Source organism: Podarcis bocagei (assembly GCF_964188305.1).
Source record: "Podarcis bocagei genome assembly, chromosome: 9".
Taxonomy (NCBI): Eukaryota; Metazoa; Chordata; class Lepidosauria; order Squamata; family Lacertidae; genus Podarcis; species Podarcis bocagei.
In genome coordinates this window covers 17,726,829-17,744,013 of record NC_138134.1, presented here as the reverse complement: position 1 = coordinate 17,744,013, position 17,185 = coordinate 17,726,829, and the positions used below count along the sequence as shown (strand labels likewise).

Below are 17,185 nucleotides of genomic sequence, written 5' to 3'. Positions count from 1 at the left end.
TTGAGATCAAAGATGAACTGTGAAATAAAACATTCTAAGCAAGTTCAGCTTTTACTGAGCAAGCAGCAGCAGGTTGAAAATAGCATTGTGGCAAAATGATACTGATGAACAATCTGCAAGTCCATAGCTGTAATGCTAAAGCCCTCTAGATATAACAAGCAACAAGGTTCAAAGAAAGGACAAGGAAACCAACCAAAGCCACAGAATCTTTCTTTCACTCTTCCTCCTCTTTCTGCCACTTCTGGTATGTGTAAGGAAGAAAAAGTGATTTGGCACAAATCCCAATTTGTAATAGTCTAGATATGCCTGGCAAACCAGCGTAAACCAGCATTTTTAGCAAAGCCACACAGCTAACATGTGCAAATATTTAGAAAACATATGAAGTATACTGACACAAGAATATGAGGAGTGTTAATCAGCAAATATAAAAGCATTTCATGCAATCAACTGGGCAAAATAGGACAGGGCTCCAATCTCTATCAGCAAATAGAGGAATGTATCCCTCCTCCTGCTCAATTTACAAGTATTTGTAGTAACTAGATATTTAGCCTTCATTTCTGTAGGTACTATCCAAACTTCCCATACTGTTCTTGGAAAGGAAATGGCATGCATTTTCTTTAGTTGCATGCACTTCGCTAACAGACGATAACAGGAAAACACCTGCAAGTAAAACAGTCCATTCATGGATTCTAGTGTCTGAATCATGGACCTTGATACAAATATTCCTCAAAGTCTAAGAGCTAATTCATATTTCCCAATGAGTAAGAGCACTAATGCGACAGAGAGGATGTCAAAGTTTTCAAATGATGAGTTACCCAAAGACTTTTTTGACGTTTCATTTATAAAACATCCTGCTATAGAAAAACACTTTGTCACATTATCTGAGAATTTTAACATTTATGTCCAGAAACATGCTATGGTTGGATATATGAGACAGACTTATCCAGAGATCTCATTTTCTCTAAAAATGGACATACCTTAAAACATTTAGCCCAAATTTCTCCCCCAACAGCATCCTGTTTTAAACTTAGCCTTACTTTTGTTGGTTTGGAGTCTCTGTGCTCACCGAATGATACCTCATAAGTTTCCTTTGGGGAACAGTTGGAGATGCTTCAGTGGGTTCTGAGGCTTCCTGGCTTTCAGTTGGCACATGGGTCAGAGTATTAGCTCGTCTTCTAAATCCCTGGTAAGCTGATTTTGCAGACTGTTCAGTAGACAGGCTTTCTAGCTCACTTGAGATATCACCTACAGATCCATTTGCCTTGAGGGGGCTCTCTGGGGGAAGGTCTTCTTTCTCAAACAGAGATGTTTCCTGTCAACATAAAATATATGCACATATAATTAAGCATGGCATAGAAGTGCTAACTGTTAATTTTTTCAGGCTGCTCTGCACATATCATATATGCTTTTTGGCTGCACTTCTGCAATTTCATTTCTCCATTGTCTGCATGTATAGTTCCAATGAAGTTTCATTCCTGTTTGGGAAGCCCAGAAGGGTTTACCAAGAATATGTTGTTATTCATACGCTACAGATCATAAGCTTATCTGAAACATGAATTGAACCATGAACAAAATACTCATGCTGCAGAAGGTAAGTCTGGCCTGGAATGGGAGATGTACAGGAAGTTAAAAAGAAGGGGCTTCCGATTCTGCTCAGCCTCAATGGAGGCAGCCCCCACAACAGCAGAAGATCATTGGCAAAGGAAAAACAAGGATGATTGAAGGTAATTATTCTTGCAAATTCCCCCCAGGGACTGGGGGGGGGATGGGCTTCACTCACAGTTTGTCTCGGTACCTGGCTCTTGCTCCAGCATGAAATGAAGGGGGGGAGGTGCTGAGTGCAAAAGCACTTCGCCTGTCGAAAACCCTCTAACACCTCCATTAAGAAGCAGAGGTTCTCCTGTTAATCAGGGCTTAATTGGACTAAAGTACAGGCACATGCTAGAAGAGATGAGATCGCAAACTGTGGAACAAACCAACTGCAAGGACTTTAAGGTTTGAACTTAAGATAAGACTCCATTCAGTGCAAAAGATGTGGGGGGAGGGGAGTCTACAGTTTCTTTATTTAAAGTTTTCTTTTCTACATTTATGATTCAGCAACCCTCCTCTGAATGTTGGTTCAAAATATATTTGTACAACCAGGATAGAAGAAATTGGATTATAAATATGGAAAATAATATCAAATGGAACTGTGTGTGTAAAAAAAAAAGGGGGAAAAAGGGAGGGAAGCTCTATTTTGCAAAAGGTTTACTCTTCCCCATTCTTTATTATTTATGAAGTGAACTGAATAATGCTAAGAGGACTTAGAATTTAATTTAATTGGAAGTATAATTGCTCATATATCTTCAGTTGGAAGGAAGGATGAAAGGCGTCTGCGAACTGCCAAGGAACTGATAAGGGTTCTTTATTGAGTCATATGCAGTTCGACAGACCATTCTTCTTCCCAGGATGAGAGGGGAAATGGTGACAACAGGTAATTTACTGGGACAGAGTGACATTTGCAGCTGTTGTTAAAGTTGCAAAAAAACGAAGCACAGGATGGAGTGATGGAGAAATTTCTTCAACAATAATGGGATATCAGCGCCACCCAAGGCATGATGGATAACAGCAACAACCGGGGGAAAGAAGGACATAACATCTTACAAGGACAGGAAGAAACACCACGGACAGAAATGGCACACACAGGAAGAACAAGGATATAGTTTGAGTTCCTAACTTCTAGTTTTAGAACTCATTTAATGTGTCAACACGAATAGAAGTTATTAATATTGCAGTTGTTATATAAGGCTTATTATGTCCGGAATGTACTTGAAATGAATAAGATTTTGGAATGCAGAAATAAAGAAAATCATCAAATCTAGCACGCGGGGGGGGGGGCACTTTATCTAAATTATATAATTCGGTATTTGAACAATTGGTATTACCGTATTTTTCGCTCTATAACACGCACCTGACCATAACACGCACATCGTTTTTAGAGGAGGAAAACAAGGGAAAAAATATTCTGAATGAAACAGTGGACGTATCATTTTTGTGCTTCATGCTGTGGCCACAGACATGTGATCTGATGGTGAATTTGGGGTGACCCAATGCAAAAATCCTGAGAATCCCTGTGGATCCATGCTTTGTAACCACGTTTTTGCACCATTGCAGCCCCAGGCAACAGTGGGTGCGTGATTTTTTTTGGGGGGGGGACAGGCTGTAGCCATGGACATGCTATGTGCTCTGATGGTGAATTTTGGCTGACCCAATGCAAAGATCCTGAGGATCCATGTGGATCCATGCTTTGTAACCACGTTTTTGCACCATTGCAGCCCCAGGCAACAATGGGTGTGTGATTTTGGGGGGGCAGGCTGTAGCCATGGACATGCTGTGTGCTCTGATGGTGAATTTGGGGTGACCCAATGCAAAGATCCTGAGGATCCATGCTTTGTAACCACATTTTAAGTGGGGAGGGAAGGAAAAACACAGAAGGCTAAGAATGCAGGAGAGGGCTATAACGTGAGGAAAGGAAGGCAAAAGTTTCCCCCCATCCACCCACCCAAGCCAGCCAGCGTGCGCGCTCTCTCTCTCTCTCTCCCTCCCACCAGCATGACAGAAGAAAGCATTTTAACTGCATTAAGAACTATTTAGCAGCGAAACCTAAGCTTTGCCATCCCTTAAGAGGTACAGACACTGTAATCTTCCAGATCGCATGAATTTACAGGCAAAACACTGTTTAAGGATTTCATCCTTTTAAATGGAAGAAAGCATATTTGAATGCTGTGTGTCTCCAAAAACAAAAAGCAGGAAGTCAAATCAGAATTTTAAGCCGAACCTGTAATCTCTCTTCCCTTCACAAACATTGTTCCCTCCGGAGCAGGGAGAGGATAGAGCGACGCTCTGCTCTCCTCTCTACTTGCCTGGAGGGGAGGGGCTTTCCCTGCTCTTTGTTTGGACGCTCTGCTCTCCTCTCTACTTGCCTGGAGGGGAGGGGCTTTCCCTGCTCTTTGTTCCGTTTGAGCAAACACAGCAACGAAACAGAGCAGGGTGGGCAGTAAGACCCTGAGGCAGAATGAAGGAAAGCAGCTTCCTGTCTCACGGAGCTCCCTTCTCCCTGAAGCGCGGTTTGATTTTTGCCTCATTTTTCGGCTCCAGGGACACACATTCGCTCCATAACACGCACAGACATTTCCCCTTCCTTTTTAGGAGCAAAAATCTGCGTGTTATAGAGCGAAAAATACGGTACTAATTGTATTATAAATTGGTATTGTTAAAATGAGGCTATTATTGGACTATAATTGAAAACTAATAAAAATTATTATTAAAAAAGGAAGTAAAAATGAAGGGAACTGCAGGCCCTAGGTTTTTATATAACTGTCAATTCAGTGCCTGAGATGACTAAGAATCCTATCCAGATGATCAAGTAGGTATGTTTTTGTAAACTTTTAGGTCACTGATGTACTAGAAATTATACAGGTGTGACTTACAGAAATATGAGCAGCCAAGAGAGCTATAGAGCAGCAAACTATTTTCCCCCCACTATTTTCCCCCCATTATATTTGATAACAAATATAATGGTTCATTGTTTTCAAAATAAAATTCAACACTGTTTAATAATATAACTGTGTGCCCCCAACGGGCCACCTGCCTTTTAGGAAATAATTTTAAAATTGTAACATATATTGTTACTTTTTATGTTTTGACATTCACTTACTTTACTTGTTGTGCTTTGTGTGCTAGATAAGGAGCTGTCCAAATCAATACTTCCAGAACTTTCCAGTTGACTTTTGGCTTTATTCCCCTACCAAGAAAATCCTCATATTATATAGGCACACATATATAAAGAAATCTGAAAATTCATACGATTCCTTGCAATAACCCCCCAAAGTTCTCACTGTGCTGAGATCATTATTAAATTTAATTTCCTGAGTGGACTAAGAATAGCCTTGCTCTGCATAAGAAACAACAGCCTCCTTCAAAAAGGTCACTCACACTGATATTTGCAAGCAACTTGGAAACCAGCAAAAGCATGACCGCCAAGTACTAATTTAATAAGTGAACCTTTTGCATAGTCATCAATGTTTTCCTTCCTTTCTATTTTAAGAAATCACCAATCAAATTACTGGATATCTGCACTATGTTAAAAAATTCTTTCAGTTAACATATACGATGCCATCAGACATAAGATAACAAAATTAAAGAGCCTTACCCGAGATAAAATACTGTCTAATGACTCCGTCAGTGACCTTTTAGCCTTGCTCTTCAACATATCCAGTCTGAACCGGGGTGTGTTGCTTGGCATCTCATTTCCCATGGCCTCTACTGACGACTGTGACGTCTAGAAAGTTAAAATAACAAACATTTGTTTAAAAAGAGAGAATAAGGACAAATAGAACAAGCTTCGATAGAAGACATCCTTCCATGTTTTCTAGAAGTGTCACACAATTTGTATGACGCCCGTTCTGAACTTAGAACTAACTTGGAACAAAAAAGTTCTAAAAGGCTAAATATTTGTTACACGGATCAGATTTTTCCCCTTACACAAGGAAAGGAAAGCTTTCCCCTCCATTCAAATCAGCTCCCACCCCAAAATATGTCCTAGAGACAGCAATTTGGATTGCATTTATTTCTTGTGCACAAGTTTCTGGGCAGTCAGAACTGAGAGCCAGATGGTTGAGGGGAAAGAAAGTAGTATTTCCAAGGAAATGTAAAGACTGTATCCAGTTACTGGAGAAGATGGTTGCCACAGAAAGTACTCAGGGTCAAATATGGATCCTTGCATAAAATAACGGCAAAGGTTCAAGCGGGCTTGCACTTGTGTTGTAGTCTACTGTTCAATTCAGTGCACAGCTACTGCCACAGGAGAGCATTCTGCTTAAACTAATGTTGCTTTCTCTCCTCCTTTGCAATGGCACGTATGCACCACTCAGTGCAATGTCAAAATAGACACTTTACTACTTCTCACTGGTTGAGTTAGCCTGCACATGCTAGTTATCTAAATGCAAGGATTTATATTTTTTAAATTTCATTTTTAATTCATGATCCATTTATACACCAGTTTGCGCTATACACAGACACACACACATCTCAAAGCTGTTGACATACACAATAAGTTCAAAAAAACACATCAAATAATTCACACAACAAAATACATGCGAGTTATACAGGGCAGCATTTAAATATGTGATCCTCCAAGGAGGGCTATGCCACATGTTTTCAGAAAATACAGATCAGGTCTCATGTGCAGACCTTTATAGAAAAGGCATTTTCATTGTATGCACCAATAGATCTTTTCCAGCAATAAGAAAGGGGGGGAGGGATTTACAATTGCCTACCTGCTTGGCTTCACTAAGGTGGATATGATCCTTTTGCTTTTCCTCATACATAACTCTCAGGACAGAGATTATTAACTCATTCTCCTTCTGTTCATTTCTTGGCCTTATTTTCTGCAATAGGAAAAAGGGAACATCTATATTAGCCATCCAGATTTTGCCCTATTACTTAAATTTTGTCAGGACATTGTATGGTTAAATTTCTGCTTGTACCCTAAAATACCAGTAGATGGCAACAGCATCACAAACTAAACAAATTTAGCTAGCAAAAAAAAAAAAAAAACTCCAAAAACAAAACCCAAGCCGAGAAAAAGGGATTACACTGCCCCATATAAATAAGTAAACAGGCGATTCACAGTGGAGTGAAGATACAAGCAGGATCAAGGCAAAAATAAATAAATTGCCCCCTTGACAGATTTAGACAGAAGATTTCAAGATATGACTACAACAAGAGAGGATAGCCTGCCATGTAACATGGAAGTGTGGGTGGCCCTGCTGTTTTGAGAAAAGCAAGCCCTGTTGGGCTTCTACATGGTTTCACACTTCTTTGGACAAGAGCAGATATGCGGACCACAGAAGTGTGTGAAGTCAGTTACTGTGATCAGTTGCTTCTGTCATTAATTGCCAAGGAATGCCGGAAGCAGCAATCCCAGCTCCCAATATTAATCTAGTTGTCTCCATAAGAAATCTCTCTCTCTCTCTCTCTTTTACAATTTCCAACATTTTAAAAAAGAATTTCCAGTATTTTTCACTAGTGAGCCAAGGGTCTGTTGTTGTTTATTTTGATCCACCATAATAAATATCTGAGTACTTTAAAGGACATATTTCCTGTTCCACCCCACCCCTTCCACAAGAAACAGGCAAGACGGTTACCTGAACTTCTTCAAAGACCGAGGCCTGCTCCTGGTTGTTCAGCGTTGTTAGATGCTTTTGGATTTCTAGTTTAGTTTTAGAAGGATGTAACCCTAACAAGTAACAGGCAAACAAATTTAGGGTAAACAAAATGATTTTAGACGGGTTGTATCTGGCTACAGTCAATTCAGAGTAGACCCACAGAAATCAATAGTTTTAAGTCCGTCACATCTACTGATTTCAATTGTTCTATTCTGAGTATTATCACTTAGTTGGATACAACCCAATGACAATACCTAGTCAGGCAATATTCACAAAGTCATGTCCATCTAAAATAAGTTTTCCAGACAGGGACTACACTCACCACACTAAGGTGAAAAGCAGAGAAGCAAAAAACCCCAAAAAAACTGAAGTGACTGTGACCACAATCTATGCTTTCACAAGCAAGGGAAAAGAATAAGCTTGGAAGAGGAAGAAGACCCAGACAGTAGCCAATCACTGGGGACTTGGTTATGGATGCCACCTGAACAAACCCTGCTGAAACTTGGAGGAAGAGAACCAAGTAGAGACATTTTGTTTGATGCTAAGCAAACTGCACTGGTTTAGCTACAGCCAAAACCATCTTTCAACCAGTCCTTTAAGATATGAGGAACAATCCCTTCTGAAGTTTAAAAGAATCCTAGGTACAGTCATACCTTGGAAGTTGAACAGAATCCGTTCCAGAAGTCCGTTCGACTTCCAAAATGTTTGGAAACCAAAGCACAGATTCTGATTGGCTGCAGGAAGCTCCAGCAGCCAATCAGAAGCCATGGAAGCCCCATCGGATGTATGACTTCCAAAAACAGTTCGTAAACTGGAACACTCACTTCTGGGTTTGTGTTCAAGAACTAAGTTGTTCGAAAACCAAGGTACGACTGTATACCTAACACTTTTTTAAAAAACCAAACAAAGACCCTTTTTTGGGCTTGCAAAAACAAAAAAACCAACCTCAACAACACCCTCTTGGCCTATTTTGCCCCCAGTTTTTCTATCCAGCACATGAAATTGTTGGAAAATATGTTTTTAGTATTTTGGACCTTGTAATATGCAAATATTTGCCAGACAAGGACTTTTATCCAGACTTCTCGAGTACTGTTCAAGTAGCAAAGTTGTTTTTAAATACACATAAGTTTGGCAAAGCACTTCATGCTTGATTGTTTACTTAGCAATAATCCATACACATTTTTTTTTAAAACAAACATGTACCATGCTGCATAATTCCTACCTTCTATCCTTTCGCAGAGTTTATGCAGGCACTGCATGGGACATCCTTCACAGAGCTGGACTTGTGCTTTGGCAGTTTGTTGTATAGCAGCTACAGTAAAAGCCTGTTTCAAAGTCATCATGATCTCATCAACCTGGAGCAAAGAAAACTAGGGGTGAAGACCTGGTATTTAAGAAGGCTAATGAACAATGTATTAACTGCTATTCTATATTAGCCCAATAGTGACAAATATCAAGCTTCAGAGTAAATAAGAACCTTATATAGAAGACATTCTATGTCCAGCACCTCTTTGTTGTTTTTGATTTCTAAAGGTTCTTACCAGAGCTTCATCTGTACATTGAAACACGTAACAAACGAAATGGAAGCCTCCATTTTCCGAAGGCTCTCTGCAGATAAATCCAAAGTGATCCACATGTCTAATTCCCTACAATAGAAACAATTATATCAAAGATTCATAAAGGCTAGGTAAAGACTTGTAATTAGTCCTCTAAGCAGCATCTTAACATACAAACTTTTGTGAAAGGCATGCAAAATAAATATTAACTGTAGGAAAATAAAAGTAATCCATTGGGAAATAAAATATATATACCCACCCATATTATACAATGAAAGCCCAAGACTGGCAAATCTAAACTGCCTCAGCCCAGTGAATCTTGTGTTTGGATTACAGTGGTACCTCAGATTACAGACGCTTCAGGTTACAGACTCCGCTAACCCGGAAGTAGTACCTCAGGTTAAGAATTTTACCTCAGGATGAGAACAGAAATCGTTTGGCGGCGGTGCGGCAGCAGCAGCAGCAGGAGGCTCCATTAGCTAAAGTGGTACCTCAGGTTAAGAACAGTTTCAGGTTAAGAACCTTTGGGACGAATTATGTTCTTAACCCGAGGTACCACTGTACACTGTTCCTTAGTTGCATTTGATTTGTACTGAGACCAATGGGACGGAAGTCCTGACTTAAGTCCACTGGTTTTAATGGAAGTTAAGTGAAGCTAATGTAGTCTGGATCTAATCCAATCCATTTCTAATTTCTAATGAAGAGATTAACGTGTTTCTTAAAAGGAGAGAGGGAGAGAAGAGAAGCAGAATATCAATACCATTGCTTGGTATGGATCTCAGTGCCCACAGCTTGACATAAAAGTAATTAGTAGGTTGAGTGGCATTAAGCCCAGAGAGCCATATACTGGATGACATTTCAAAGAGCGGCCTTCAAGTTTCCATTTTGTTCATGGAAAAAAACCACAATCCCTTCCTTCTGTCAGCAGTCAAGTTCCCAAGATATTAAAAGGAGAACAGCCAGCCAATTGCTTTCAAAAACATGAAAGCACAGAAACTAATTTCTTCGCCAACAAACAAAGTTAGGCCCACATGTTGCTGATCACGTGGTGGAGTTGACAAAATATCTGGAGAACTTTAAAAAAAACCAACCAACCCTCAAGCATCACTTGCTCAACTGAGAAGACACTCAGAAGACACTGAAGCTCCCTGCTTCAGTAAATGCTGGTGCAGGTGAACCCCATGTCTAATTCTTAGCTGAGCTAAGATGCTTCCAACCCCCTGGAGTTCTTAAGGGGTGCAGTTGACAAAACGCCCCAGTTTAGATTTGAAGATGGGGTAAAATCAATAAATGAGAAAACTGCATGTCTCTAATTGCAAGTTGTGTTGCATTATGGGAGCTTTAACGCTTTAAGTCTAAGATGCCCAGGAGCCCAACAAAACACAACATGATTAAGAAATGAAGACTCTCTGACTTGGCAAACATAACAAGAAGTAAAAGATGAATGAGTTAAGCAACAAGGAAATGCAGGAGACAATGCTTATGTAGCATAGAATATCCCTAGTTTTAGGATTCAATGTAATTCAAGGCCAGTAACACTGCAAAAGAGCATGGCAGTGAATACAGCTCCCAAAATAATAGTTTTTATAGGTACAGTTTGGTGCCTACAGGCAGATATTGTTCCCATGTGACCTTGGAACATTAAAACATACAACACAATTGTTAATGAATTAATGATATCCATGAGGAATTGGGTAAATACTTTCATAAACCCAAACTTCTCAGGTTTTTACATTTTAATATCCATTAAGGTTGTGCATCTCAAGTTATAGAATCTTGTTTCATAAGAACAGAAGCAAAACAGAATGATTTTCCCATCTTCAAGCCTTAAAGCATCACTGCCAACAGTTACCATGGAAACAGTCTGTGGCTGGTGTCCAAGGGAGGATGTACAGTTGTAGCATATGCCCTCCTTTCTATAGAGACAGCAAACAGGAGCATGTGTACAGTTTTTCCCATTGGTTGGGCCACTAGTTAAGCAATCCAAAGGACTGGGAGAGGGAGTTGGGTCATTAAATTTGGAATTTATTTCCTGTTGGTCTGAGAAAGCTAAATTTTGACCTTGAGGGCAACCTGCTAAGTGCTGACTCACAGCTTTCTCTCTCTCTCTCTCTCTCTCTCTCTCTCTCTCTCTCTCTCTCTCTCTCTCTCTCTCTCTTTGACAAAAGTTCCTTTACTGTCTGACAAACTTCCTTTAGAAAGAAAATTTCTGGGATTTGTGTTAATTTACTTCAAGATCCACTGCAGGCAATCTTCTCAAACGTACTGGGGTTAACACAGTCCTTGGTTATTTGAAGGAATGTCACACTCAGTGAGATTTGCTGCCTTCATGGTTTGGACAAACTGGGGAGGGAATCCCTAATTGCTGGGGGGAAATATGCTGAAGTAGTTCATTGCAAATGAGACAGAAATACTAATATTACAGTGTTCCTACCACATACTGACTGCAAAGGTCGCCACTACAATGGTTTTAGAAATCTACCCTGACACACATTTCTTAAGTGATAAGAAAATCACTCTGTCCTTCCATCAGAGATCAGATTTTAAAGGGAGCAGTTTTTACAAGTTAACTGTAAAAAAAACTGTTACTTTCTGCTCACTCAAATTTTAGTTTATTTTCTTCCCTAGCAGTTTATTTCCTGCACCTAAATGATCACCCAAAACTTTATAAACCATTGCCACATATTCCTCTGCATGTCCCCTCCCTTCTTTGAGTCATACGCTGGTTTTAGGGCAAAGATCCTGGCTTGTTAAATGGTGTAATGGAATTTAGTGGGAGAAAACCACTGCCCTGTTGTGGAAAACAACACCCAAGTTTTTAAGAACCAAGAAGAAATCAAAAGCTTGGTACCTGAGAGCAAAATGAAATTTCCTTAAAGCTTTTCTCAATAACTACTTTTTTGGTATCAGGACTGATGATGTAAACTTCAGACTGGCCAATCTGAAAAAAATAAACAAAATATTAGTCAGTTGCGTCCTTCAAAATAATTTGTAGACAAAAATATGATTTTCTGAGACTGTAGTGGGTGTGCTGAATTTTGCATGACAAATCAGCCACAATGCAAACTAGGACTTTCATATTGTATTTTAGATTGCTGTAACTTGTCCTGGAACCTTCGGGTGAAGGGTGGGTAACAACCACCACCACAGTTGTTTAGGAATTTAGCCCAACCCTGCACACGGCACAAAAGGAGCTGCCTTATACCCAATGAGACTATTTGCTCATCTAGCATCATACTGTTTGCGCTGTTATTCGCCAGGTACATTACCTGCTACCTCATTGTTCTAACTGGAGATGTCATGTGCTCTACCAATGAGCTATGTTCCCTCTCCCTAAAGATCCACAGTACGCATGAGAGCTTCCACACAATCATTCATTAGTAACTTCAAAAGAGGAGACTTTACGTTTTTCCATTTATGTGCACCTGCCTCTAACAGGAGTTCCATATGCACCTCAGAAAACTTTCTGAGTTATAGACTGAAGTCAGAGTTATAATCATGAATGAAAATGCAATGTCAGTATTTCCCACAAATTTAGCTCATTTTCTTTCTCTCTGGTGAGCTGGCATATTGGGAGAAACAGTGCCATCTTATGTGTCTATGAAACTTAAAACAGGTTAAACATTAATTGATCAATATAATCTAGTGTTACTGGAAGGTAAATGACAGAGGGCTTCTTCAAACATTATACCTTTCAGGTTGTTTCAAAAGTTTACCTAAAGAATTTGATGTGTGAATGACAGGTTCTTGTTTGCGAGCACTTGCATCGTGCAGTCATATTGTCTCCAGAGCATTAAAGTGTTCAGGTATTGTTGTAACATAATTTACTCCAGGATATCCCAAACCAATCCACACTACTGTGGAGGGAAGTTGCTTGAAGAAGGCTGTTTTAAGCCTTAGACATTACCTCACAGTCTGTTAAAGCAGAGCTTCGTAGGGGAAGCCTAGCCAGTCTTCTGTTCTGCCCAATTTTAGTCGGAAGGTCTTTAAAAGTATTACATACATTTAGGCTTCTATCTTACACATGGCCTACACATACACAAAACAAGGGCTACTTAAAATGCAGTTACAGTGGTGCCTCGCAAGACGAAATTAATTAATTTTTCGTCTTGCGAAGCACGGTTTCCCATAGGAATTCAATAACCTCAACAAAGGCTACCACACCGCGTGCTATGAGTTGCTCCTCAAAGTCAAGTTGCAACTGCACCTCTTCAAGCAATGCACCCTGGGTACAGTATTAACGGTTTTAAGAAAAAGGAAACAAACTTGCAAGATGTTTTCGTCTCGCGAAGCAAGCCCATAGGGAAATTCGTCTTGCGAAGCAACTCAAAAAACGAAAAACTCTTTCGTCTTGTGAGTTTTTCGTCTTGCGAGGCATTCGTCTTGCGAGGTACCACTGTATGTTGAAGCTGCTCCACATGCCATAGTTTGTATGTGGTAGATACAGTATGGAATATTACAGGGTGTGATCAGGTACTGAATGCCAGCTTAAGGCTTGAGATTTTACAGGACTACTATCATAGTCTGTAAGCTTCAAGATGTGGTGGGTTTTTTTTTTGGGGGGGGAGAGCTGTGCTTACTTTCTACATTGATAGAGACCTACAATTAGCACAGGTTCTTAATTCTAACTACCGTATATGTGAGGACACAGTGCAGTTGCTCAGTGGTGAGGAACTGCAAGAACCAAAGTACTTCCCTTTATTACTTCATATCTATTTCCTTAAAAAAAGAAGAAGGAAAATGCCAAATACAGGAAGGAGTAGTGCTAAATGGGTGCATTTGATGGAGCTACAAGCTCAAGAGCCACAGCACAGAAAATAAATTTTAGCTGTGATCCTGTAGGGTTGAGTTTGGCTTTGAGGACAAGTGATGCAGATTTATGCTACACTAAACAGAAAGCACTCCATTGTTCTCTGTTCTCTCTCTCTCTCTCTCTCTCTCTCTCTCTCTCTCTCTCTCTCTCACACACACACACACACACACACCTGAACTCAATTAACTTCAAATCAGCCAGCAGCAATACACAAAAGCTCTGGATATCCAATTCTGTAATCATGTTATCCAGTGTTCAGAGATGGTATCAGAGAACCAATGCGGTGTGGGGGTTACTGAGTGTTGGACCATGACTTGAGAAATCATGGTTCAAATCCCCACTCTGCCATGGGTAACCTTGGGTCAGTCAGTGCCTCTTAGCCTAACCTACCTCACAGGGTTGTTGTGGGGCTTAAATGAAGAGGAGAACCATGTATGCCACCTTGAGCTCCTTGGAGGAAAAGGTGGGAAAGAAATGCAATTAATCAATTAAACACAACAACTCTGTTTTACCGTGAACAACATTATCCGGTTCCCAGCAATATCCGTTGGCTGAACGTTCTGCCCATGAATAAATCGACTTTTTAAGTTCAGAGAAACAGCATCTTCATCAAAGGATCTGACAAAGCTGTTACTTGTCTTCAGGCAACCTGTTTGTGAATCTCTCTTGAAAGCACAAGAACGCAGTCCGGGCTGAGAGTAGGATTTCCGCATCGGCCTTTTCTCCTGTTCTTCATTAACTAAGGGTTGGAAGACGGATCGGAATTTATCACTTATGGAAAATCCTCCAGAATGGTTGACAGTTTCATGTTGTTGAGCCAATGGACCAGAATCCAAGTTTTTGGTATAACTAACATCATTAAATTTTTCAATACATTCATCTATGAGGGCTGGAGGTGCATTTTTGTGCGCTACTGTCACTCGGCCACAGAATAGCACTTCAAATTTTTTGCTAAAAGGATCTTCCACATCTGAGAGGTTGTTCTGAAACTCTTCCTGCCGTGCAATTTTTCCTGCTTGTCTGATAGTGCTTATGATCTCAGGCACCTGCAAGAAAACGGCAATATCAGAGCCACTCAAATAAGAGGAAGAACGTAGGGGTTTAAAAGTGACAGAAAGTGATGTGTGAATCAGAAAAACCACTGTACAAATTAACTTTGGAAGCTAGAGGCATCTTCATTATTTGGCCACCCCAACATTAAAGGAAAACCAATATATGTGTAGTTTGCCAGCACAGATCTAACCCAACAGAGAGGATTATCATATCACAAAGATTTTCAATGAAATCTGATCACACATTAAGCTGCCAGTTATCAACACTGAGTGAAGAGAAATCAAGTGACATACATGCTTGTGTGTGAACTTGTCCTGGAATACAGAGGCTAAGATCCAAAGCGCTATGCACAGTATTCCTCATGTGCATGGGGTTTTTTTATGTACTCTAATCCCAAAGCTGTTTGTGCTCTATTTTTAAAACCCATTGCTTTCAGTGTTTTTGAACAATGGTAGCTGCATGTATTCTTGAGAACTACTTAATGTGATGTTTAGGGCCTGCTGTCATAAGGGGAAATCAGCAAACCTTTGTGCATACCTAATGCCCTCCTGTTCCTGAACAAGAGAAAATGTATTTGGATTAGGACCAGAGTATGTGTGTGCATGGGTATGTTCTGGTATGAAAGGAGTTTCAGGCAGTCATAAACAAAGACAATTGTCTTTAGGGAAAAGTAAATATAGCTCAGCAAAATGCAATTTTCAAACATGAAGCCAAATGCATGACTCTAGCACAGGCATAGGCAATCTTTGGCCCTACAACTCTCATGATCCTTAGCTAACAGGACCAGTCGTCAGGGATGATGGAAATTGTAGTCCAAAACATCTGGAGGGCCGAAGGTTGCCTATGCCTGGTCTAGCAGGACTGCTGTTCACAAACAGGACCATATGAGATGGCCAGATGATATTACTGCCCACACCAGGCTGCTGTACCCTAAGAAGGGGTGATAGCAGTATGGGAAGCAACTTTGTCAATTACCCCCACACACATAATTCTGGTATTAACAAGTTACTGGCATGGCAAGGAACCAAGCATGTGGAAGTAGCTCCCAAACCACAAACGTAACACTGAAATCACACCAAATTTTCTGGCTTTAAAAATATTTTTCTTGATTCGAAACTTGATGGTATTAGCCTGTAAAATACATACCTTTTTCAGATTATACCCTCCTTTCCATAGAAGGCAGCTTTTCAGAACAGAGATGTAGCTGCTCAGAGTGAATGGTGAAACAAGCAGTGCAGGAGTAAAAAAGTAAGACTTCTGCTCTTAGAACCATCTCTCTACATAACTAGAGAAATAATGTCCCAGAAAGCATCAAACAAAATCCCTTCTGGAAAACTCTTTTCCCTTTGTACGTGCATTCATTTGTGTGTGTGTGTGTGTGTGTGTGTGTGTGTGTGTGTGTTTTTAATGCAGGTGCAAATTTCATCCTTAACTGTAATAGAAAATATTTGCCTCTGGATTTGACAAAGACTTCAGAAGGTCTTTTTATAGATAACAGACATATTTCGATAGCATTAGTCAGAGGATTACAATAAGGAAACAAGAATGGTCTGAAAATGAGACAGGAAGAATTACTTCATTCTCTGAGCATGGTGCATGACTCAGTCAACATACAGTTTGGTTGCACTCTGAACTAATATTAAGTAGTTGTTTAAAAAAAGCAGCTGAGTAAGAGCAGAACTTGCCCTCTTGCACTTTGTAAAATGACATGCAATTTTGATGGCTCTATTTAAATAAAAAAGGCACTGAAAAAATGTCATTGTTCTAAGGCTGGTATGAATGAGGACTTTACCCATATTTAGTATTAGCAGTACAATGCTGTAAGTACCTAGCATTTATTTGGTCCAGGCAAAACTTCTGAGTACTACTGAGTTTTAATATTTTGCCTGTGACCAATATGCGAAGTTAGAATGCTCATGTTTTATGTTATAATGCTTTTTTCCTTTGAGAAAGACCCTGTCGTCCTCCAATAAAAATTAGGAGATGAAATACTACTGCTATTTTTATAAACTTTCTTTTGCAAATAACTGTGGGTTCAGGTAATTCTAAATACACAACTTCCCATTTCATACATGTTATAGTTAGGACCCACAATCACTAATTTAGGACTGTAAATAATGATTTCAACATCAAAAGCTGCCTTAAAGTGAATCAAACTACAGGCTTATCTAGGTCCCTAGACCATAGCACCTTTTTACATAACCAAGAGGTTTGTCCTTTGTTATACACAGAAAATATACCATAGCTCTAACAAAATTACTTGCTGTAGGTAACAAGCAGGCAATTTATAGGCAGGCAGTTGTAGATTACAGGCTAAAGGTGACCCACAGTGGCAAGCAATAGCTCCTGAGTTAGAAATCCAAGCCTCTTTCTGTCTTCTAGGCACAAAGACAGTAGTACGCTCCAGCAACAGCCTTGGCTCTATTCCCTACTGCTTACTATCTGGCAGTCAAACGGTACTCTATGAACATTGCATTAGGAGATATGCATCCACGTTTGATACAAAGAACTATCTGATCAAGGCACTGATATTCTGTCAGGATTCTAGCCATAAC

At 39.9% G+C, this 17,185-nt stretch overlaps 1 protein-coding gene across 4 annotated transcripts in view; it reads right to left on the bottom strand.

Moving 5' to 3' along the window:
• TBC1D1 (TBC1 domain family member 1) overlaps nt 1-17,185 on the bottom strand; it is an 83,814-nt gene that overhangs the window by 27,119 nt on the left and 39,510 nt on the right. For all 4 annotated transcript variants that reach the window (XM_081207606.1, XM_081207607.1, XM_081207608.1 and 1 more), the window contains 9 exons: nt 14,090-14,623; nt 11,616-11,705; nt 8,750-8,854; nt 8,431-8,563; nt 7,188-7,279; nt 6,318-6,428; nt 5,192-5,320; nt 4,697-4,783; nt 1,038-1,312 (listed from right to left, as the gene is read on the bottom strand). In XM_081207606.1, the coding sequence (XP_081063732.1) occupies nt 1,038-1,312; nt 4,697-4,783; nt 5,192-5,320; nt 6,318-6,428; nt 7,188-7,279; nt 8,431-8,563; nt 8,750-8,854; nt 11,616-11,705; nt 14,090-14,623 (1,556 nt within the window). The remainder of the gene's footprint in view (nt 1-1,037; nt 1,313-4,696; nt 4,784-5,191; nt 5,321-6,317; nt 6,429-7,187; nt 7,280-8,430; nt 8,564-8,749; nt 8,855-11,615; nt 11,706-14,089; nt 14,624-17,185) is intronic.